We start from the raw sequence: 26340 nt of genomic DNA, 5'->3' as shown, positions 1-26340 counted from the left end.
AGTTGAAAACATTCTTTGCTCATAACTTACAATTGTCAAAAGTAACACATTAAACCTATAAACACAGGAAAATAGCCTACATACTTTTGATTACGTGGAAATATCCAAACATTTTTACTTTCAAATGCAACGTCTTCCCTATATGAAGCTAAGAGTTCTCATACTAAAATGTCTTTAGTCCAATTACCTTAATGAATGAAAACATTCTCTATTTTAAATTAATGGCATCAAAATACGTGCCAGAATATATCTATGACAGGTCAAAAGGGAAAAAACAAAACACCTCCTTTATTTAATTTTACACAGAAACATACACTTCACACCATTTACTGGGTGGCTATCTACTTTTAAAGCCAGCTAGTGGTTACAACTGCACAAGTTACGTGCCACCACAGCTACAGTTTACATACTTATTTTCCTGTACATAAGTCTTTAGGACCAATCACAATATAAATTCAAGGGCAGGGAGGGAACCTGTATGTACTCAAATCAGACATAAAAGTTTTTCTACCTACCAGCTAAACCAATTTTCCCTATGGTTAACTTATCCAGGTCATACTGAGCAATGAAGTAAAAATCATTCATTCATTCATTCAACACTGTGTACCTAGACCAGAAATTAGTATTAGCAATATTACAACACCATGATATACATTTTAGATTTACCTAAAGAATTATCCTAACAAGACTTAAAGAATCAAATACTACCAACTCAATATGACACTTAAATGAAGAGACAGCTAAGCAGAAAAACATAGTTTTCATATTTAAGATACTTACATTTAGGACATATAAGATCTGCAAAGTAACTTTAATCTACAGGTAGTACAGTTTAGAACAGCTTAAAATCTGTATTACAAGGTTAGCTACTCCTCACTAAGTGACCATGAGAAAATTCCCCCAAATACAAACAAGTTTACATGTTTGGTCTATGAAACACAATACTATGATTTTTTGTTCCTTTTGGGTACTGAAAAAACCTGATAACATTTTTTTTTTTAAGATTTTTTTTTTTTTCCCCGATGTGGACCATTTTTAAGTCTTTATTGAATTTGTTACAACATTGCCTCCATTCCATGTTCTTGGTCCTTTGGCCATGAGGCATGTGGGATCCCAGCTCCCCAACCAGGGATCGAATCTGCACCCCCTGCATTGGAAGGCCAAGTCCCAACCACTGGGCCACCAGGGAAGTCCTAAAACCTGGTACTTTTTTTTTTTAATTGTAGAATGCTTTTTATTAGACAGAGAGTAATTTTCAAGTTAAAAAACAGATAACAATAATTACCATACTTCTCATTTCTCTACAAGAAACTTTCAATCTGAGTTTTTGACAAGAGACTATTAGATAACAACTACTTTTCAAGTAACTTCACATTGATTCATTGTACTTCAAATAAAACATTTGCTGAGAACACTGTTCTTGTGAAAGAGATTTAAAATTATATTACATCACTCAGAAAGCAACTTGGTATGAGCATTTAGAAACTGTGTGCATTTGCTCCTTTCTATCCAATAATGAGTCCCCAAAGAACTCTTCAAGATTTTATCAAATTTAGTATTAATGGTAGCGGGAGGAAAGTTTTATAAGCGCTACAGAAAAATGTTCCATGATTATAAGTAAACCGCTTTTTTTCAATGTACACAAAATATCTTCATATTTCTCTACTGACATTAAAAAAACAGAGTTAGTGTCTTTCACCAAGGAACAGAAGTTTTTATTTGTGTGTGTGTGTTGCCTTTGTTGTTGTATCTGTGTTCTTCTTTTATGTTGCAATCAAGATGTAATTCAGTTCCTAGCATCCCTTCCTGAATTTTTGAATACTTCAGTTAATATTTTCCTTCCTTTATTATGACTTTACTTCTTCCCTGACTCTGTATTTGTTTCAAGCAATATATTAATATAAAGGAGATTGACTCAAAAGGATTCTTGTGTAAAAATAGAAATAATATTCTACAGGGGAAAAAGAATAACTGACCCAAGATCCAGAGATCCCAAGTGCGAATCTGTTAAGTGTCCATTCTCAGGAGCTCCAGAGCAGTTTCTATTTCATTTGAAACAGGACTGGGTCCTTGGTATGAAGATCTATCAGATATAATGTACTTCAACTTCTCATTCACTCAGCAAATATCTAACCTCTTATGCAACACAGCGCAAAGTTGAGTGCAAAATTCTGGGAATTTTATTCTCAAGAAGCAGACTCAAACACAAACATCACACTCTTAGATTTTAATCTGCAAGACTGAAGTCCAAGATAAAAGAAAAAAAAAGGGGACTTTGGAAAAATGGAAACTTGGGCTACCCTGGTGGCGCAGTGGTTGAGAAGCTGCCTGCCAATGCAGGGGACTCGGGTTCGAGCCCTGGTCTGGGAAGATCCCACATTCCGCGGAGCAACTAGGCCCGTGAGCCACAACTACTGAGCCTGCGCGTCTGCAGCCCGTGCTCCGCAACAAGAGAGGCCGCGATAGTGAGAGGCCCGCGCATCGCGATGAAGAGTGGCCCCCGCTCGCCGCAACTAGAGAAAGCCCTCGCACAGAAACGAAGACCCAACACAGCCAAAAAATAAATAATAAATAAGTAATAAATAAATTAAAGAAATCACTATTAAAAAAAAAAAACTGGAAACTTTTGCGGGAAAATAGATGATTGCATCCAAAATGAGGAATCCCAGTGGGGAGGTCTCTAACCAGATTAAAAATGATTTTCAACGACATTGCAAAATGTCACGGTAATCTGGAATGTTTTATGAAAACCTGATACATTTTTTAAAAATACTCACACTTTGGATAGGATTAGCTTGAAACAATGATGCAATCACATTAAGCTTCAAGGGAAGGTAGATGGGTAAGTGACTGAATGGATGGATAAATAAATAAGCAAGTAAATAAAGGGCTGTTAAGTTGTGCAAGGGAAGTAAAATGAGCAAAGTAAATCAATTTTTGCTCTATAATTAGCATGACAATATTATTCAAGGTTGAATATTATGCAACCCTACTTTTCTCAACTGTCAGCTTTCCTTCCATAATACTATCAATCTTCTAGAAAGTTCCTCAAAAAGTAGGGCAGTAATAAACGTTTAACATGTATAACAAATCAAGAACCTTTCTAAACAATGGAGCTACAAAAAAAGAAAACATGCTGAGGGCTCACAATATATTTTATGTATTTCAATTTAATCAACTATTTGGTCCTCCTGAATTAAAAGGGTTCAGATAAAGTCTTTTGTTGGTTAATGTAATTCCAAGATACCCCAGAAGATTTTTCAAGCCATTTTTTAAAAGTCACCAACAAAACAGGTGAAATTATACAAGCACAGCTGAGTAAAACTTCTACAAATTAAGCTCATTTACTTAAGAGATCACATAGTGATATCGCTAAAACTCGCAGTAGGAAAAAGTACAATAATTTTAGCCTTAATTTATTTGTATCAAATCATGGTCATATTGTAAAAGAATATTTTTGCTACCATGGTGTGGTGGGCAGAATAATGCCACCTCAAAGATGCTCATGTCCTAATACATGAAACCTGTAACTATGTTAAACTCCATGCCAAAGGAGAATTAGGGTTCAGATGGAATTAAGGTTGTTAATTAGCAGATGGGGAGATTATCCTGGATTATCTGGGTGGGCCCAATATGATCACAAGGGCACTTAAAAGTGTAAGGGGAAGCAGGAGAGTCAAGAGGGAGATGCGACTAGAGAAAAACAGAGAGACATAAACTGCTGGTTTTTAAGGAGGAAGAGGACCACGAGACAATGAATGTGGGCTGCTTCTAAAAATGAGACCTAGAGCCTCCAGAAAAGAACACAGTTCTAATCACACCTTGATTTTAGCCCATGGAGACCCAGAAGTTAGACTTGTCATCTCCAGAACCATTATAATAATCAATTCGTATTGTTTAAATCACCAAAGTTGTGATAATTAGTTAACAGTAGTATAGAAAATTAATGCATGTGGAAATTCCTCATATATAAGACCAAAAATAAGAATAACTGACTAACTTTTGAGACAAAGCATCCCCTACTTTCAAGTTCTGATAATTATCCTTCCAAATCATGTGCCATAAATACATACATATCTGAGATTCCTAATGAACTTGCAGTTTTTAAATTACATATATTTGTAACCAAAAAAAAAAACCACAAAAGTAATTAATAAAGCTCCTTTGGGCTTGATTTATTCTGCAGTAACAAAAGTCTACAAGGCAAATTGCATTTTGGTGATGCTAAACTGTCCCAAGTTTAACTTAGAAAATATGAATGCAAAAAAAGAAATATAAGAAAGTTTGGGAGTAACTCTAAATCTGTAGGTTCCAGGCTAAAAAACTCAGATTACACTGTAACAACATAAATTGTTTAAGTAAAGACTGTTAAAGGAAAACTGTCAAAGGTTCACATAGTTAATAGTTCAAAACACATTTTTGAGGTAAAATTTGTATGTAGGAAATGCACAGATATTAAGTGCACAATTCAATGAGTTTTGACATATGTATGCACCCATGTAATCATCAAGATGCAAAAAGTTTCCATCATCTGAGGAAACTCCTTCCTGTTCTTTCCAGTTGATTCCCTCCATCCACGTATAGTTTTCATTTTTAAATACCCAATTTATTATCTTGCCTTTTCAAACATGGTATGTGTAAACCCCCCTCCTTATATCATTTAAATCCCCATACAAAAAAGTAATTTTTTAAATATATTTAACTTCGATAACTTGACTGTTGCCAATGACATTCGTAATTTAAAACTATACTTCCCAATTTTCATGTATCTACTAAAACAAAACACAAAATTTTTAGGAAAACACAAAATATGTTTGTTTTGAAACAATTTAAAAATGCTGACCCATAATCTATCTTCCACATAAAGCCAAGACTATAACATATCAGAGTAAAAGGAGAAAAAATAAAATCAGCACATGCTTTTTACACAAACTTATTGAATTGCCACAATTTGTAGAACCATTAAGAAATGTTTGGGTTGTTTTTTTTAAGGAGGATTCTCTTTTTCTTCTTTTCAACGAGAATAACCAACCAGAATCTCCAAAATTACCTCTATTCTGCAAACATATTTTGCAGTATCAAGTCGACATTAATACACGCCGCAAGAAACCGTATCACTGACTACATTCATGAAACCGGGGTTAGCAAAAACTCCAACAAAAGTATTAAGATACATATGTACATGTAAATTCGGAATTGTAAACCTGCATATAAACAAAAAGAAGAAAGTTCCCAAATTTTAAATATCCACTGAAAAATTAAATACCCCACAGTATTACCAATAAATTTCATGGATTATGTATTCATAAGTCAATCTTTCAAAGCCTAGTCAATGTCTTGCCTCTCCTTGGCTCCCTAACTCCAACATGTCCCCCAGTGAAAACGTTATTGGAACACTAACAGCATATCCCGTCTCAGAATCTTGCACACTCCTACACTACTGAAAGAAAACACTGGCAGTATCACAAGTAAGGGAAAGCAAGCAAAGAAAAAGACACTTTAAGGTTCTGCAGAGTCTTAAACGTTTTAACTTACAATATTTCTTGCTTCATTTAAAATCATATAAAACCCAGGAATGGATGACTTTAAAGCACTATTCCCTTCTAACAAAAAAACACAACACTATGGAAAAAACAAACGGAAGGAAAGAAGGGAGGGAGGGAGAGAGAGGTTAATTTCCATGGCCCTCCAAACCAAAAGTTTTCATTTTCATCGTTTTCTGTTAGAAATCCAAGCATCTACTGTAGAGAAAGGTTGAATCAGGGCACCCGCCACCGCCAGGGCCTTTGCCTCGAAAACACACACGAATCCCAGGACAGACTGGAAAACCAGAGATCTGTCTCCTTCCTTTTCTCCCTCCCCTTCAGCAACCTTACGGGATAAGTTTTCAGTCTCCAACGCCTCCACTGTTAAGACTTTCACACAGAGAGGCAGGTGAAGCTGGCCCCCTACCGCCACGAGCGAGGGGTCCGCCCCCACCCCCACCCGCCCGCGCAGCACCCGGCTGGCAGCCCCGCCTTTCCGTAAGGTCTCCGCGGCCGCCGGGGCGCCGCAGGGGAAGCCGCGGCCGAATCCCTCCCGGATAGCGGCCAAAGGGCCCGGGCGGGCGCCGGGGAGTCCCGAGGGGGTCACCGCCCCCGCTGGGGAAGCTCCTCGCGGGGAGGAGGCGATCCTGGCAGCGCACGTGGGCAAACCCGCCCAGAGCGCAGGAGAGGGGCGTGACCGCCAGTTGGCCGGGCTGAGCCAGGTGCCAGAGGTAACCCCACAAGGTGCGGCTGCGAGACCAAGGGGTGGGGCTGCGGCCGCGGGCGGGAGACTGAGGGGAGTTTGCTTTCTTACCGCCAGGTCGGGATTGCGGCTGTCCCTATGTGACACCGCTCGGATAACCCCCGCTCGCCAGCCCCGCCAGCAGCGTCCGCTCTCCCCGCGCTCCGGCTGCGCCTCTTCGCCGACCGCCAGGCACAGGAACCGCTTCCCCACCAGCTCCGGCCGCGTCTCCACCGCCATAGCCGTCGCTGCCGAAGTGGCCGCTGCCTCCTCAGCTGCCAGGAAATCACCGAAACCCCGCTCCTACCGGCCGCCCATGCCGAGGACAGCTGACCTAGGGAAGGCGGCGGCCCCGCGAGCGAGCGCAGGCTCGGGGGCGCACCGGCCGCTCTACCCAGAAGGGCACAGCGACCTCGGTCTCTCGCAGTCCTCAACACTCCCCTGGACTCCCCGACTTGCAGCCTCTGGCTGCAGTTCCACAAATAAAAGAAAGAAACGGACAGAAATTTCCACACGGCCGTCTCAGGCCCCGAGGCAGCGCCGGCCGCTACTGCCACCGCGCCGCGGCCAGTACTACTCCGCCTCCCCATCCACTAGCGTGATTGAGGGAGCGCCGCGCGTCTCCTTCCGCCGGCGCGGGCTGGGGGAGGGAGCCGCGGGAGAGGGTCGGAGGAACCACCGCAGACGGAAAGTAGTGCCCGACGCTGCTGCAGCGTCTGCGGGACCAGCCAGGATAAAAAAAGAGAGAGTGGGGCGGGAGAAGGGAGTGCAGTCGTTCAGAAACGTAGTGTTTGACGTCCACCTCTCTACTCGTCGCTCCCTGAGAAGTGGGGGAGTTGGGGGTGAGGTGAAAGTGAAGTGTGCTGGTTCCACTCTGGGTCACAAAACAAACTCAAGGTTAAAAGCCGCATCTCCAGAGTGATGTTTTTCAGAACACATGGCGCCTGCAGTCTGAGTTAGCCTCAATTTTGCCTGAATTAACAGTCCCCTAGTCCCAGCAGCAAAACAGAGCAACACTTTCAACTGAAAACTAAGCCCACAGAACTCGGTCACGACAGAAACACAGTCCACGACTTTAAGTGAAGATGAAGATAACACTGTCATCCTTTCATTCTTCCTGTTCTGGGGCGATGCTCATTACGGGTTTGAGCTATTCAGAGATTTACACCTCGCTACTGCTTTATTGTAAGAAAGCCAAACATCCGGTTGAGGGCTTTTTGTCAACATTCTTAAAATTCACAGTCTCTGCACCAATTTGAGTACTTTTAGTACTAGTACGTACGCCAAACTCACTGATCGGATAATAAAAACAGGGAAAGGCTCCGGATTCAGTTGTTAGAAAATACCGTGGAAAGAAAAGGATTTTAGCCAATCATAGTTCAGGAAAATAAATTATGTTTACTTCCCGTCCAATCATAACAGGACTTTGTAACCCATACACGTACGGATCTCCAACTTAGAACAATTACTCCGTCTTTGATCTAACCCTTCAATTCTTCTAAACCAAACCTCTATAGATGTCGGTGAGAAGTTCGATTTCAGACATGCATTATAGTGTTTTTTAAAAGGTAGTTTTCAAAATCCCAGTTGTGGGGTTTTTTCACGGCCACTAGTGATTACATCAACTCCCAAAATTCTTCTAGTCCAATAAAAACTTTTTCTAAATTTCGGTTTCTTAAAGATTTTTCTAAGCCTCCACCAAAAAAAAAGTTACCTTTTTAAAGGAATTTACACTAGAAATTTGAATATTTAAAATAGACATAAGGCTTTTATCTGCTTTCTTACAACACCCAAGCTGAGCTGTTTGAAATGGAAAATACATGGCCGAAGCTAACAGGTTAAAAACCACAATTACAAGACAGATTTTAATCATCATTGTCTAATTTTGCTACTCTAAAGACCAAATGTAGAACTGCAATAGATAACAAAGGAAAACCATATCTAGAAATGCATACTGGCAAGTTGAGAGAAAAATTTAATTTTACTTGTGCCATCTTATTTCCAAGTCCACTCTTTTAGTACATACTGTATAATACTTAGCAAATTACCTTGAGAACTACAGACTAAGATTTCTAAAGTCTCAATGTGGATTAAGGAGCCAGTAAAATAACCTGCTGAAAATAATCTAACATGTGGAAAGAGAAAAAAACAGAGTAAGAAGATCTAAATTCAGATACCAATTTATCAATGACTTGCTTTGTGATCTCTGGCATGACACAATTGCTACAACTGAAATTGCCTGCTTCCTAATCTCAGTGATAGTCTGGGAGCAAGTGAGAAAATATAAAGTCGTTTGAGAAAAGAGATGCAAATAACGCTATTATCACATAAATACCATTCACTAAATTATATTTTTAGAGTCTAGGTTGTCCTGTTGCCTTACATAAAACTGCCAGCTGATTTTAATTTTGTAGGCAAGCTCCTCTAAATGGACCCTAGGAACCCTCTCTATATGTAGAATGCTGTCCTTTCAAGTGCTCTGAAAAGCATGTCAATCAACCAAATCAATCAAAACATTTCAAATGCAAAAACAAAAAGTTTTTCAGAAGGCCATATATCTTCATAACATTTTCAAACATCTTATATTCTTAGAACTATATTCCAGATAGCAGTCTACGAATCCCTTGACTACAACCAGTACCTAGGGTTCAATGACAACAACAACAAATCACTAATGTGTGGATGTTTTGCTTTTGGAGAAACTTGAAGTGCATTTTTTTAAGTGTAAAATAAAACGGCCTTAAAGGATTTTTGTTTGTTTGCTGGCATTTTTTTGCTTTGTTTCAGGGAGTACAGTTGACCCTTGAACAACATGGGATTGAACCGTGGGTCCACTTACATGCAGGCTTTTTTCCCTTTAAGTACTACTGTAGTACTACCCCATCCAGTTGGTTGAATCCACAGATGCAGAACCTCTGACACTGAGAGCCGACTGTAAAGTCATACTCAGATCTTCTACTGCACTGGGGATCAGCGCCCCTAACCCCCGAGTTGTTCAATAGTCAACTGTACTTACATTATTTTTGCCAGCAACTCATAACTGTAAATAACATGGAATAAAAATAAATTTAAAGTCAGACTAGAAACCTTAAAATATTTGTTTGTTCAGTTGGTTCCCTTACATCCTTTACTTTCATAAAGATCCTCAGAAAATGCCAGGATTAGTAACTGTAAAGAAAAGAAGTTATAATACTATAGTTGTAAGTTATAGTACTTCACTATATAGATGAAGACAGTGACACAGAAGTACTTAAAATAACTACAGAAGCTGAAAATTTAGATATATAGACTAGATCTTCTACTCTTTCCATCCCCAAATCCAAATATGTACATTAAATATATCCACACACACACATACACCTCAATTCAGGCAAATTTCGTACATCCAATTATCTTAATCTATATACAAGATAAAATGGGGGATTGTTTTGTTTTTTAAAAGTCTACAAAAATTTATTTATAAAATCTACTTGGTTTATTAAAAAACCTGACTTATAAAGGAAGACAATGTATTCATTACAATGATAAGTGCCACAATTACCCACTTAATTATCAATAATTAGTAGTTCATCAAATTTAGTTTCATAAACAACTAGTTATTAATTTTTTACTTTTTCACTTGGTTTAACTATAGAAAGGGCCAACTTTCTGCTCTAACACATACCAGTATCCTGCATCACTATAGGTATATATTTTAAACATCACAGATAAAACAAATAGGTAAAAAAGTTTAGTGCATGTACAGACAGTCCCCAACTTAAGGATGGATCGATGTAGAATTTTTCAACTTTAGGACAATGTGAAAACAATATGCATTCAGTAGAAACCTTACTTTGAATTCTGAATTTTAATCTTTTCCCAGGCTAGTAAGGGTGGTACGATACTCCCTCTTGATGCTGAGCAATGGCAGCAAGCTGCAGCTCCTAGTCAAGCCATGCAATCACAATGGTTAACAGCTGATATACACTTACAACCATTCTGTTTTTCACTTCAGTAAAGGATTCAATCAATTACATGAGATATGCAGCACTTTATTATAAAATATGCTATGTGATATTAATATATCAATATTACATGATATTGCCCAACTGTAGGCTAATGTAAGTATACTAAGCATGCTGAAGGTAGGCAAGGCTAAGCTATGATGTTCTGAAGATTAGGTGTATTAAATGCATTTTCAACTTAGGATATTTTCAACTTCTGATGGGTTTATCTAGAGGTAACCCTACCGTAAGCCAAGTAAGATCTGTATCTTGTAATAATATTAGCCACAATATTTGTGAAACACTTACTATGTGCCAGACACTATGCGAAGTACTTTACACATGTAATCGCATGTAAATAAATCTTTATTTTAAAGATGAAGAAGATGAGGTTTACAGAAGTTTAATTAGTTATTTGCCTGGGAATACACATTAAGGAACTGGAATTCAAAACCAGACCTTATGATTCAAAGCCTCTGTATTATGCTAAAAAGTAACTTAAATGAAACAAGAAGGTCAGTTGCCAAGTTGTTTCCTCCTTATTTAACACAGATTATCCATAACTGATTTGTTTATTTTACACTTACTATGTGTCTCACATCCTGCAAGGTTCTGGAGATAGGTAGGGCCTCTGTCCTTAAGAAGTTCAGTCTATCTGGAAAGATAGACAATAGAAATGCCTTGGTTTGTTTAATATTTAAGGAAGTATTCCTGGAATGGAATACAAGGTAAGTTTAGTGCATTTTAACAAATAATTTTCAAATCTATTATAATTTGGAGGCTTTTATTTACTGCCAAATGTAAAGACTGGATTGGGTTATGAGCTCAGACTATATGAGTATATCTAGGAACTGTGGAAGCCAATGTTAAAATGAAGAAAGCCAGGAGTTTCAACTGAATTCTGCAAACGGAAGACCAAGAATAGAATGGAATATAAATTTGTTATCATGCTTATTATTAAACCTTAACTAATACTTATCTAGGTATTTCCCTAAGCACTTATTTAAACTGAATTCCTCAACCACATTTATGATAATGATAAAGTAACTCAAATGTCACTTCCTTAAGGAAGCCATCTGATTCCAAGACTATCAAATCCCCAATTATGGATTTTCAAAACTTTTCCCATTTGTCTTAGTACTTATCACAATTGTATTTATAACATTTATTGTGTAAAAGACTGTTTTATATTTGTCTCCCTTGGCAGACTATAAGCTCCATAAAAGCAAGGACAATTTATCTTGTTCATAACAATAATCCCAGCATCCACTAAGACTTGAGCAGAATAGACACTCAATACATGTTATTGAATTAACGAATGAACATCGCAAAAAATGTACCTTTTTCTAAATCCAACCCAACTAAGAGGAACTTAGAATCTCTCAATTGAGGGTCATAAACAAGAGTTCATGTTCTTTCCACAGGGTTATTCATCACCTTTAAAACAATGTCTTACATATATTATCTCATTTCATCATGGAAGTACAATGTAAAGCCTTCATAAAACTTGAGCTTCACCAGAATAGCAAGGTGGTTCCTGAGGATAATTTCTAAAGAAGAGATACAGAGAAAGGGTTACAACTCACAAGAAAAACTTTCACTGTTACCAAATTACCAATTTAATGCAAACCCCAAAATGATCCTATAAGTATATATGCTAAACACCAGTCTATTCTTGGTATTCCAAAGAGAACAGTCTCAAATAATGTCTTTGATGGAGGTAACATACAAACATAACTTTCTGACTGTCTTCTTGATGCCACGTGGAAGGAGCAAGAGGGAGAAAGACGAAAAGAGGGTGAAAACAAAGGAAGGAAGGAGAAATAAAGAAATCTCTACTGGGCCTCCACATTTGTTACCTAGTTTCCAATTCAAATTCTGGATGTGCTGGAACCCACCACTTCTTTTCAACATTTCTCTATTAAAAATGAGACTTCAAATATGATTTTCAATGATAATTTTTTTAATTTAGAAAGAATGAACATAATAGCACTGAAAATTTCTCATTATAGAATGAGCAACTATAAGAAAAAGAATAAATGAAAAGTTGCCATTGAGCATACAGCAAGAGTCTTCCCGGGGTGTCCCATAGGACTTCTTGTTTGTCACCCCTCACACAAATGCTTCCACTATTAACTACCATTAAAATATGCATATGCTAGATGGCAGTTTGCACTTTTCATCTTCAATTGTTACATTAGCTCCTTCATTTATCAACAGGTCAGGTTCCTAAAGGGTTATGTATTATTCTCACAAGCCCTCACTATTACCACGTGTGTCAGTAGTGGCAAAGCTAAAAGTCCCAAAGAATGGCTCTGTTTATATCCATTAAAGTTAATTAAGTAAAAAAGCGTCTATACTTGTATTTAAAGCTACAAATGAGGGAAAGTCAAAGTAAAACCTAAGCTAAAAAGTGGCCCGGGAAGATCCCACATGCCGCGAAGCAACTAAGCCCTTTCACCACAACTACTGAAGCCGGCACGCCTAGAGCCCGTGCTCCGCAACAAGAGAAGCCCCCGCCCACCGCAACTAGAGAAAGCCCGCGCACAGCAACGGAGACCCAACGCAGCCAAATAAATAAATAAATAAAGTAATACTGACTCAAAATCACAGCATGCTTATTACTCCACTGAAGTTCCTCCCCACAGATGAAACTTCACGGTCAAGTACACACAGCTCTGAGGCACATTTCTTAAATTAATGGCATCTGGCTTCAAAGAAACAAAACCAAAACAAAACAAGACCTAGCAGTGAAATACGGGAAATCTTTAGTCATTCTTTTCTTTGGCATATTCTAGAAAAAGCCACATGATTACATATAATGAGATTTATAACATACTACAAAACATAAATATCCAATAAAAATAAATTACTCTATATAAAGGAAAGCATTGTCTTCTGGCTCCACGTGTGCTTCACTATTACATATAATTTATTTATTCAATTAAAGCGTGTATAAAATAGTGTTCCAATTCCAAGGCCTATGTTCACAGAAGCTCAGTATTTGGAGGCCCCTAGATTTTTTCTTTAAAAATCAAAATTGACACACATAAAAAAGAGACCTGGAAAAAACTTTAACTACAAACTCAAAATTCAAATCAACGTCCCCAAAACATTCTGCTACTTCAGGGCACATTTTGATATTATTTAAGATTAAATGGCCAAGAGAAATATTCAGAAAACTAGCCAACTTCTCTTTTCACAAAGTATGCAAAAACACTTAGGTTAAAACTGGTCAATCTCCATGCCATAGAGCCATTTACAAACGGGTATTTTAAGATATACATCACAAATATAGCAAACTTAAAATTATCAGTCACATAATGTAATTTAATGAAAGAGCAAGAGTCACCGAAGTCTAAGTTACTTCTACTGCTAACTACTGTACACTTTGGGCAAACCCCTCTGCTTCTCTAGGAATCATACATAAAAAGTAGAGGCTAACATAATCAATAAAGTTCCTAAAAATTTGCTTCCAAAGCTTCTGAATAATCCAGCAAGCAGCAAAGTACACTCTCCTGATACATGCTAGGTTCAAACCTGAAAAAATGTTAAAGGATTGACAAAAGTAATTTTGCTTAGGAAAACAAATGTTTTTAGCCAGAAAGTTTCTATCTCAAAGCTCTCACAGAAGATATACATATCAATCATTTAATACATACAAACTTAATAATACAGACCAAAAGACTTCCCAATTAAACAACAGTTTTTAAACATCCTTGTAGAATCGCTTCTTTCCTCTTCTCTCCAAATTTGCTCTTAAAACTATCATATTAAAATAACCTAGCAGAACTAACTCCAAATGGAGGAATTTTTGAGGTACTTTGCATTACAAGTAACCTTTATATTAGAAACCTCTGCCTTGCATGCCTTTATATTCTTCCTTGTTTATAATGGCTAAAAATCCATTTTTCAATTATTCTAAATTACAAAAATTATCTTAAAATCAATTGTTTCATTTGCTTTTCACAGCTAAATTTTCACGGATGTTTCTTTCCCCACTTGCACTTTGTTTTTGATATTCACTAGTTTTAAGTTTTTACACAAATATGCTAAAATCTTTGTTTTGACCTTAAGCCATGCTTAGAAAATACATAGGTATTCTTCTGTATTTTCTTCTGGTAGTTTTATGATTCAAATTTTTATAATTCCCTCAAATTAGAGGATAATATCTACCCCTGAGAGAGGGACAGGAAATCATCCTGGCCCCAAACAATAAAGGTCTACTATTATCAGGGGAAAAGCAGGATTACTGAGAAGAGAAGGAAACAGAGCCTGTCTAAAACTAACGCTGATCTAGGACAAGAAATAAGGCCCGATGCCCTCCACCACAAAGCTAGAGTTCCCAGGGCCCTAGCCTACCACAACGCAAACGAGCTCCCAGTAATAAGTAACAGCACTCTACTAGTAGAGAAGGAACAAAAGAGTACAGAGAGAGCCTCTCTGATTCTCAGATATACAAGTAAGGCTTAAACATAGAGGTGGAGTAAAAATATTGAGTTAAACTTTACAGCAAACCAACTCTCACCTTAAGCATGAGGTGATGATAGAAGTATTTACAGTTGACGATACACTGAAGGTAACCAGAGCAACAACAAAAAAACATAAATCCTCATCAACTTCAAGCAAGACTGATTCAATCCCCCATGTTAACAGCTTAATGGAATAAGAGTCATGCCTACTTCTTGGCATAAATACTGTATACTTATATCTCTATTACCGTGCCAATGATAGCTGGCATTCAATCAAAAATTATAAGCCTAGCCATGGGGGTGACTTCCCTGATCACCAAGGCAGTGCCTGCATGTTGGGTTACCATTACCTGTTCTATAAATCATACAAAAACATCTATTTTTGAAATTGAAATGCTGAAAACGAGAACTGCAGTAACAAATTTTAAGAGCCTTTGGCCAGCTCATCAGGCTTAACACAGCTGAGGAAAGAATCAATAACCTTGAAGACAGGTCAAAAGAAATTACCAAAGCTGAAACTAAACAGGAAAAAAAAAAAAAGTGGGAAAAAAATCTACACAAATAGAACAGGAGGGAAAGTCTCAAATTCATTTTATGAGGTAAGCATTACCCTGGATACCAAAATCAGACACAGAAATTACGAGAAAAGAAAACTCATTATCCCTCATACATGCAAAAATCCTCAACAAAATATTAGCAAATCAAATTCAGTAATTTATAAAAAGGATAACACACCACAACCAATGCAGGTTTATTCCAGGAATGCAGGTTGATTCAACATTGAAAGATCAATCAGTATAATTCAACAGATCAACAGACTAAAGAAGAAAAATATGATAGCATCAACAAATGCAAAAAATACACATTTGAGAAAATCCAACCCTCATTCCTCACAAAATTCTCAGCCAATCAGGAAGAGAAGGGCACTTAAACAACCTGATAAAATGCATCTACTAAAAAATTACTGTTAACATCATATTTAACAGTAAAAGACTAAATGTTTTCCCCCAAAGATTCAGAACAAGGAAAGGACATCAGCTGTCACCATTCCTATTCAATAACAACATACTCAAAGTCCTAGAAAGTGCAATAAGAGAAAAGAAATAAAAGGCATACAGACTGGAAAGAGAAGAAATAAGCCTGCCTCTATTTGCAAATGGCATGATTGTCTATATAGAAAATCATAAAGAACCTTCAAAAAAGCTTCTAGAACTTTAATAAATGAGTTTAGCAAGGTTGCAGGATACAAGATCAATATGCAAACATCAATTATGTCTCCATACACTAGAAACAAAAAGTTAGAAATCCAAATTTAAAACCAGTACCATTTACAATAGCACCCAAAGAAATAAAAATATGTATAAATGTAATAAAATATGTACAAGCTCTCCATGCTGAAAACTACAAAGTACTGATGAATGAAAGAAGACCTAAATAAGTGAAGAGATATACCATAAACATGTATTAGAAGACTCTATTAGCCCCAAGTTGATCTACAAATTCAAAGTAATCTCAATCAAAATACCAGCAAATTTTTTGATGCTGGCAATCAACGAGTTGATTCTAAAATCAATAAGTTAAGGTAAAGAAACTGGAACAGGGGCTTCCCTGGTGGCGCAGTGGTTAAGAATCCACCTGCCAATGCAGGGGACACAGGTTCGAGCCCTGGTCCGGGAAGATCCCACATGCCACGGAGCAACTAAGCCCGTGCGCCACAACTACTGAGCCCGCACTCTAGAGCCTGCGAGCCACAACTACTGAAGCCCGCGTGCCTAGAGCCCGTGCTCCACAACAAGAGAAGGCACCACAAGAGAAGCCCGCGCATCACAACGTAACCCCCGCTCGCTGCAACTAGAGAGAAAGCCCGCGCACAGCAACGAAGACCCAATGCAGCCAAACATAAACAAATAAAAATAAATTTTAAAAAAATTAAAAAAAGAAAAAAAGAAACCGGAACAACCAAAACAATTTTGTTTCACAACAATTTTGAAAATAAAAAACTAAAAGACTCATAGTATCTTACCTCAGGACTATACTGTAAAGCTTCATTAATCAACTCAGCATGACATAAGCAAAAGAGTAAACAGAGAGATGAATAGAGCAAAATGGAGAGTCCAGAAACAGACTCATACATATATAGTCAATTGATAGACAAATATAAAAAAGTAATTCAATGGAGAAAGGATAATCCCTTCAACAAATAGTGCTAGAGCAATTAGACATTCATACACCAAAAAAAGAACCTTGATCCATCTCTCATACCATACACTAAAATTAATTCAAAATGAATCAAAAACCTAAATGTAAAATATTTGAAAAGCTAAAAAACTTTTAGAAACACAGAAAATTCTCATGACATTGAGTTAGACAAAGATTTCTTAAAATCCATAAAACCCATAAAATTAAAAATTAAACATTGTTGAAATTAAAAATTCCTCTCCAAAGGTTGCAGACTAGGAGAAAATATTTGCAAAACACATATGTGATAAAGGATTGGTATCCAGAAAATTTAGAGAACTCTCAAAACTCAATAATTTTTAAAAATTTTTAATGGGCAAAAAATTTGAACAGATACTTTAACGAGTAAGATATACAAATGGCAAATAAGTACGTGAAGATACTCAACATCACTAGTTATTAGTGAAGTGGAAAGAAAAACTATAATGCAATACCATTACATACCTATTAAGATGGCTAAAATTAAAAGAAAAAGAAAACTGGCAATATCAAATATTGAGGAGGATGAGGAGCAATTAGAACTCTCATACAGTAGTAGCTGGGAGGAGTACAGAATGGTATAGCCACTTTGCGAAACAGCTTGGTAGTTTCTCATAAAGTTAAACTTTTCATATAACCCAGCAATCCCACTTTTAGGTATTTTTACCCAAGTAAAATCAAAACCTATGTTCACACAAAAACCTGTTCTCAGATGTTTATAGAAGTTTTATTTGTAATTGCCAAAAGCTAGATGCAACCGGCTCAGCTGGGGAATGAACAAACTTTGGAATGCTACTCAACACTGAAATAATTTAATATTTCATATACATGAAATAATATGAATGAACCTCTGCAGTTCAGAGGTCCCCAAGTCCACCCTCATGTTCAATGATTCACTAGACTTATAAAACTCAGAAGAGCCATTTTACTCAGGGTTGCAGTTTAATATAGCAAAAAGATACAAATTAAAATCAATAAGGGGAAGAGGGGCATAGGGCAGGGTCCAGGAGACACCAAGCTTCCAGCTGTCCCCTCCCAGTGGAGTTGTGTACACAGTGCTTATTTCCCCCAACAAGAACTTGTGATAACGTGCATGGAGTATAAGCAATCAAGTAAGTTCACCCGAGGCTCAGTGTCCAGCATTTTTATCCGAGGTCTGAAACACAGGTAGGGCTAACCATCTGCATGGCTGACTTTTGTCTCAGCTCCTCTATAGGTCAAACTGATACCACACAGCCCAAGGCCTCCACGCAGTTATCAGCCACATTGTCAGGATAGGCAATCTGGGGTGGCCAAATGCCCCCAAGTAAACAAAGACACCCTTATTAAGCAGGACATTCCAAGGGCTTAAAGGTTACCTCCCAGGAGCTGGGCAAGGCCAAACCTTAGGCAGCTTTGGGTACAACTGAGCTACTTGTACTCAAAACACTTGTGACACCACATGTGTGCACTTTTTCCTCACACCAACTAATTCTCCAGCTCTCCAGACACCAATTAGGTGTCCTACAATTCACTTCAATTCTGACATTAACTACTCAGTCAGTATTAGACTCCTCAGGCTTTTGGGCTCAGTCTCACAAGACAGCCACTTCAGATGCCAGTTGCAAGCACTGGGTCCCCAGGTTACCCACACTTCTGTTCAACTTGGCTACAAGGTCGAGGAGGGGGGGGCTCCCATAAACCCCACCCCCTTTCAGGTACATTAATTTGCTAGAATGGCTCACAAAACTCCACAGAAAACTTTACTATTACCAGTTTATTATAAAGGATACAAGTGAACAGTCATATAAAAAGGCACATAGGGCAAGGTCCAGATGGTTCCTGAGCACAGGAGCTTCTGTCTCCACAGAGTTGGGAGTGTGCCACCCTCTTAGCGAGTGGATGTGTTTCCCAAATATGACTCTCTCCGAACCCCACTGTTTCAGGGTCTTTATGTAGGTTCTACTAAAGAGGCATAATTAATTAAATCATAGGCCACTGGTGACTGAACTCAATCTCCAAACCCTCTCCCTCCTTGGAGGTCCAGGGATGGAGCTGAAAGTTCCAACCTCTAATCACATTGTTGGTTCCTCTGGCAACCAGCCACCATTCTGAAGCTATCTAGGGACCCACCAAGAGTTCATCAAGTCAGACATGGTTGGAAAAGGCTTATTATGAATAACAGGAAATGTTCCTTTCAAGGGTTTTTAGGGGTTCTAGACCAGGAACCAGGGACAAAGACAAAATATGTATTTTTTACTATGTCAAAGGAATGCTATTCCTTTACTACACAACCTCAGATGCATTGTACTAAGTGAAAGGAAAAGCCCAAAAGGCTCTGAAGTATATGATACCATTTATACAACATTCTTGAAAATGCAAAACTACAGGGACAGAAAATACACCAGTAATTGTCAAGGTCTGGGATGCAGGGGGGGAGGGCTTGTCTACCAATGGGCACAAGATTATATTTTATGCCTTTATTGTGATGGTGGTTACATAAATACATGTGCTTATCAAAACACAAAACTATACACAGAGAACAATGATTTTTACTGTTTGTTAATTATACCTTGATTAACCTAAGACAACCAGTAATATAGATACAGTCACCTAAAACAATTTCATTCTTTAAAAGTGGCAAGTATAAATATTAGGTAAATAACAAAACAAATGCCTTTCCTAAGTAGAGAGCAACAGAAAATTGGATCTTTGCTCTATAGGTTCTTTATAAAATTTATGCATGCACACAGCCAAAGGAAAACATTTTTAATCATTGGCTGGCAGGATTATGGGTGACTATTTTTCTCTTCTACTTCAAGTTCCATTAATACTGTCTGCATAATAACAAACAAAATAAGCTTCATGCTCTTGTACAATCATCTCTCCCTGAGTGTGGGTAGGACTCGCAACTTGTTCCTGACCAATGAAATATGGCAAAGGTGATGGGATATCACTCCCATGATTATGTTGTTTTAAATGGCAAAGGTGAAAATACTTTGCAGATGTAATTTAGGTCCTTAATTGGTGGCTTTAAATTAATCAAAAAGGAGATTTTGCCCAGGTGGGCCTACCTGATAAGGTGAGCCCTTTAAACAAGGGTCTAGATGTCCGAGACTTTCTTGCCAACCTTGAAAATGCAAGTCAACCTGTGTTCTACAGTTGGAAGAAAATGAATTCAGGCAACAACCATGTGAACTTGGAAGAAGACCCAGTCTCAATGACATCTCAGCCCTAGCCAACACTTTTGATTTGCAGCCTTGTGAGTCCCCGAGCAGAGGACTCAGCTTAAACTGTGCCCAGACTCCTGATCCATGGAAACTGTGAGATGATAAATCTGTGTTGTTTTAAGCTGCTAACTGTTGGCAATTTATTACGCAGCAATAGAAAAGTAATCCAGTAATTAACTTTATTTTCTGGGGAATCTTGGCTTTAATAATGGCTCATCTCAAATTACAGGAAATGTCCTGTTCTTGTTAGGCACTTCAATTTTCACCAAAGAATGTGAACCTTAACAGAAGCTTCACTGAATAATGGTTCAGATTTAATCAGTAACACAGAGGACCTGTATTTCAGCAAATTGCCAGCAAATAAAATCTCAATTCACTCCTGCCCAATACCTGGGAAAAGCTCCACACAAAACAATGTTTATGGAGAACTGTCTGCAGGATGCTTCATACAGTCCTTCTAGTTAGAGTCGTTGGGGAGAGGGAGAGGAGTTAATAGCAAAAGCTCTAAGGAAGTAGATGACTATGGTATTTTTTTTTAAATTATGAGCACGTATGAAGTTTTATTTCAAAATTGCCACAAGAGACCTAAAACAAGTCAACTCAAGGATTCATTCCAATTAGAGACATCTAGTAAAAACAACAGCAACAACAAAAACAGACTCCTTACACTAATACAAGAAAAGAATATTTTGTTAAACTATTAAACTTTTGCCTGATAATCCATAGAGAAGCTAGTTTCTCAAAATGTTTAATTTCATTAGATTGAACATAATTTGATTATAATACATTTTATCAGAAATGCTGATTTCTTCCTAAAATAATTGTGAGTTTTGTTATACAAAAGTTATATCCCAGACCAGGTTTGAGACACTTACTCTTTATCACCCTTTGTTTCAAAAGTTTTAAAAGATTAGCATTTTTATTAGCCTAGGGGTAATTGACCTAAGTCTCAAGTTGCTAAAATAGAGTTTGATTTTTTTTAAGTTTAAAACGGTATGTTTAGATACTAAAATGGGATACTGAAGGAAATTGTGAAATACCCTTCAGAATTTTCAAAAATAAAATAATTTATGGTCTTGTTTAAAGTCAAGGAAAAATATTAGGTGACTTAAGATGTTTTCTAGCTCTATGTCATAAACAATTTTTTTTTTAGAATTCTATTTATTTTTTTATACAGCAGGTTCTTATTAGTTATCCACTTTATACACATCAGTGTACACATGTCAATCCCAATCGCCCAATTCATCACACCACCACCCCAACTGCCACTTTCAGCCCTTGGTGTCCATACGTTTGTTCTCTACAGCTGTGTCTCAATTTCTGTCCTGCAAACTGGTTCATCTGTACCATTTTTCTAGGTTCCACATATATGCGTTAATATATGATATTTGTTTTTCTCTTTCTGACTTCACTCTGTGTGACAGTCTCTAGATCCATCCACGTCTCTACAAATGACCCAATTTTGTTCCTTTTTATGGCTCAGTAATATCCCATTGTATATATGTACCACATCTTCTTTATCCATTCGTCTGTTGATGGGCATTTAGGTTGCTCCCATGACCTGAATATTGTAAATAGTGCTGCAATGAACACTGGGGTGCATGTGTCTTCTTGAATTATGGTTTTCTCTGGGTACATGCCCAGTAGTGGGATTGCTGGATCATATGGTAATTCTATTTTTAGTTTTTTAAGGAACCTCCATACTGTTCTCCATAGTGGCTGTATCAATTTACATTCCCACCAACAGTGCAACAGGGTTCCCTTTTCTCCACACCCCCTCCAGCACTTTTTGTTTGTAGATTTTCTGATGATGCCCATTTTAACTGGTGTGAGGTGATACCTCGTTGTAGTTTTGATTTGCATTTTCTCTAATAATTAGTGATGTTGAGCAGCTTTTCATGTGCTTCTTGGCCATCTGTATCTCTTCTTCGGAGAAATGTCTATTTAGGTGTTCTGCCCATTTTTGGATTGGGTTGTTTGTTTCCTTAATATTGAGCTGAATGAGCTGTTTATATATTTTGGAGATTAATCCTTGTCCACTGATTCGTTTGCAGATATTTTCTCCCATTCTGAGAGTTGTCTTTTGTCTTGTTTGTAGTTTCCTTTGCTTTGCAAAAGCTTTGAAGTTTCATTAGGTCCCATTTGTTTATTTTTGTTTTTATTTCCATTATTCTAGGAGGTGGATCAAAAAAGATCTTGCTGTGCTTTATGTCAAAAAGTGTTCTTCTTATGTTTTCCTCTAAGAGTTTTGCAGTGTCCGGTCTTACATTTAGGTCTCTAATCCAATTTGAGTTTATTTTTGTGTATGGTGTTAGGAGTGTTCTAATTTCATTCTTTTACACGTAGCTGTCCAGTTTTCCCAGCACCACTTATTGAAGAGACTGTCTTTTCTCCATTGTATACCCTTGACTCCTTTGTCATAGATTAGTTGACCGTAGGTGTGTGGGTTTCTCTCTGGACTTTCTATCCTGTTCCATTGATCTATATTTCTGCTTTTGTGCCACTACCATATTGTCTTGATTACTGTAGCTTTGTAGTATAGTCTGAAGTCAGGGAGTCTGATTCCTCCAGCTCCATTTTTTTCCCTCAAGACTGCTTTGGCTATTTGGGGTCTTTTGTGTCTCCATACAAATTTTAAGATTTTTTGTTCTAGTTCTGTAAAAAATGCCATTGGTAATTTGATAAGGATTGCATTGAATCTGTAGACTGCTTTGGGTAGTATAGTCATTTTCACAATATTGATTCTTCCAATCCAAGAACATGGTATATCTCTCCATCTGTCGGTATCATCTTTAATTTCTTTCATCAGTGTCTTATAGTTTCCTGCATACAGGTCTTTTGTCTCCCTAGGTAGGTTTATTCCCAGGTATTTTATTCTTTTTGTTGCAATGGTAAATGGGAGTGTTTCCTTAATTTCTCTTTCAGATTTTTCATCATTAGTGTATAGGAATGCAAGAGATTTCTGTGCATTAATTTTGTATCCTGCAACTTTACCAAATTCATTGATTAGCTCTAGTAGTTTTCTGGTGGCATCTTTAGGATTCTCTAGGTATAGTATCATGTCATCTGCAAACAGTGACAGTTTTACTTCTTCTTTTCCAATTTGTATTCCTTTTATTTCTTTTTCTTCTCTAATTGCTGTGCTTAGGACTCCCAAAACTATGTTGGTGAGAGTGGACATCCTTGTATTGTTCCTGATTGTAGAGGAAATGCTTTCAGTTTTTCACCATTGAGAATGATGTTTGCTGTGGGTTTGTCATATATGGCCTTTATTATGTTGAGGTAGGTTCCCTCTATGCCCACTTTCTGGAGAGTTTTTATCATAAATGGGTGTTGAATTTTGTCAAAAGCTTTTTCTGCATCTATTGAGATGATCATATGGTTTTTATTCTTCACTTTGTTAATATGTTGTATCACATTGATTGATTTGCGTATATTGAAGAATCCTTGCATCCCTGGGATAAATCCCACTTGATCATGGTGTATGATCCTTTTAATGTGCTGTTGGATTCCCTTTGCTAGTATTTTGTTGAGGATTTTTGTATCTATATTCATCAGTGATATTGGTCTGTAATTTTCTTTTTTTGTAGTATCTTTGTCTGGTTTGGGTATCAGGGTGATGGTGGCCTCATAGAATGAGTTTGGGAGTGTTCCTTCCTTTGCAATTTTTTAGAAGAGTTTGAGAAGGGGGGTTAGCTCTTCTCTAAATGTTTGATAGAATTCACCTGTGAAGCCATCTGGTCCTGGACTTTTCTTTATTGGAAGATTTTTAATCACAGTTTCGATTTCATTACTTGTTATTGGTCTGTTCATATTTTCTATTTATTCCTGGTTTAGTTTTGGAAGATTATACCTTTCTAAGAATTTGTCCATTTCTTCCAGGTTGTCCATTTTACTGGCATAGAGTTGCTTGTAGTAGCCTCTTAGGATGCTTTGTATTTCTGCGGTGTCTGTTGTAACTTCTCCTTTTTCATTTCTGATTTTATTGGTTTGAGTCCTCTCCCTATTTTCCTTGATGAGTCTGGCTAAAGGTTTATCAATTTTGTTTCTCTTCTCAAAGAACCAGCTTTTAGTTTTATAGATCTTTGCTATTGTTTTCTTTGTTTCTATTTCATTTATTTCTGCTCTGATCTTTATGACTTCTTTCCTTCTACTAACGTTGGGTTTTGTTTGTTCTTCTTTCTCTAGTTCCTTTAGGTGTATCATTAGATTGTTTATTTGAGATTTTTCTTGTTTCTTGAGGTAGGCTTGTATTGCTATAAACTTCCCTCTTAGCACTACTATTGCTGCATCCCACAGGTTTTGGATCATCATGTTTTCATTGGCATGTGTCTCTAGGTATGTTTTGATTTCCTCTTTGATTTCTTCAGTGATCTCTTGGTTATTTAGTAACGTATTGTTTAGCCTCCATGTGTTTGTGTTTTTTACGTTTTTTTCCCTGTAATTTATTTCTAATTTCATAGCACTGTGGTCAGAAAAGATGCTTGATATGATTTCAATTTTCTTAAATTTCCTGAGGCTTGATTTGTGCCCCAGGATGTGATCTATCCTGGAGAAGTTCCGTGTGCACTGGAGAAGAAAGTGTAATCTGCTGTTTTTGGATGGAATGTCCTATAAATATCAATTAAATCTATCTGGTCTATTGTGTCATTTAAAGCTTATGTTTCCTTATTAATTTTCTGATTGGATGATCTGTCCATTGGTATAAGTGAGGTGTTAAAGTCCCCCACTATTATTGTGTTACTGTCAATTTCCACTTTTATAGCTGTTAGCAGTTGCTTTATGTATTGAGGTGCTCCTGTATTGGGTGCATATATAATTGTTATATCTTCTTCTTGGATTGATCCCTTGATCATTATGTAGTGTCCTTCCTTGCCTCTTATAACATTCTTTATTTTAAAGTCTATTTTACCTGATATGAGTACTGCTACTCCAGCTTTCTTTTGATTTCCAATTGAATGGAATATCTTTTTCCATCCCCTCACTTTCACTCTGTATGTGTCTCTAGGTCTGAAGTGGGTCTCTTGTAGACAGCATATAGATGGGTCTTGTTTTTGCATCCATTCAGTGAGCCTGTGTCTTTTGGTTGGAGCATTTAATCCATTCACATTTAAGGTAATTATTGATATGTATGTACCAATTACCATTTTCTTAGTTGTTATGGGTTTGTTTTTGTAGGTCCTTTTCTTCTCTTGTGTTTGCCACTTAGAGAAGTTCCTTTAGCATTTGCCGTAGAGCTGGTTTGGTGATGCTGCATTCTCTTAGCTTTTGCTTGTCTGTAAAGCTTTTGATTTCTCCATCGAATCTGAATGAGATCCTTGCTGGGTAGAGTAATCTTGGTTGTCGGTTCTTCCCTTTCATCACTTTAAATATATAACCTTATGGGAGTTCCCTTGTATGTTATTTGTTGTTTTTCCCTTGTTGCTTTCAATAATTTTTCTTTGTCTTTAATTTTTGTCAATTTGATTACTATGTATCTCGGCATGTCTCTCCTTGGGTTTATCCTCCCTGGGACTCTCTGCGCTTCCTGGACTTGGGTGGCTATTTCCTTTCCCATGTTAGGGAAGTTTTCGACTATAATCTCTTCAAATATTTTCTCGGGTCCTTTCTCTCTCTCTTCTCCTTCTGGGACCCCTATAATGCGAATGTTGTTGCGTTTAATGTCGTCCCAGAGGTCTCTTAGGCTGTCTTCATTTCTTTTCATTCTCTTTTCTTTATTCTGTTCCGTAGCAGTGAATTCCACCTGTCTGTGTTCCAGGTCACTTATCCATTCTTCTGGCTCAGCTATTCTGCTGTTGATTCCTTCTAGTGTATTTTTCATTTCATTTATTGTATTGTTCATCCCTGTTGGTTTGTTCTTTAATTATTCTAGGTGTTTGTTCTTTAATTCTTCTATGTCTTTGTTAAACATTTCTTGCATCTTCTCAATCTTTGCCTCCATTCTTTTTCCGAGGTCCTGGATCATCTTCACTATCATTATTCTGAATTCTTTTTCTGGAAGGCTGCCTATCTCCACTTCATTTAGTTTTTTTTCTGGGGTTTTATCTTGTTCCTTCATCTGGTACATAGCCCTCTGCCTTTTCATCTTGTCTTTCTGTGAATGTGGTTTTTGTTCCACAGGCTGCAGGATTTTAGTTCTTCTTGCTTCTGCTGTCTGCCCTCTGGTGGATAAGGCTATCTAACAGGTTGCAC

General features: G+C 37.4%; 1 protein-coding gene across 7 annotated transcripts in view; it reads right to left on the bottom strand.

Annotated features, from left to right (window-relative positions):
- Positions 1-26340, bottom strand: part of JMJD1C (jumonji domain containing 1C) — a 315132-nt gene that overhangs the window by 247299 nt on the left and 41493 nt on the right. For 3 of the 7 annotated variants that reach the window (XM_082425486.1, XM_082425491.1, XM_082425490.1), the window contains exon 1: positions 6340-6823. The exons of 1 other annotated variant lie outside the window; for it this stretch is intronic. In XM_082425486.1, coding sequence (XP_082281612.1) covers positions 6340-6507 — 168 coding nt within the window. In that variant the 5' untranslated portion in view covers positions 6508-6823. Of the gene's footprint in view, positions 1-6339; positions 6827-10837; positions 10901-26340 lie in introns of those variants that run through there. 3 more of the 7 variants (XM_082425496.1, XM_082425492.1, XM_082425489.1) reach the window with 3 other exon arrangements.

The sequence above is a fragment of the Balaenoptera physalus genome, assembly GCF_965194825.1.
Source record: "Balaenoptera physalus genome assembly, chromosome: 14".
Lineage (NCBI taxonomy): Eukaryota > Metazoa > Chordata > Mammalia > Artiodactyla > Balaenopteridae > Balaenoptera > Balaenoptera physalus.
This window is presented reverse-complemented; position numbering and strand designations above follow the sequence as displayed.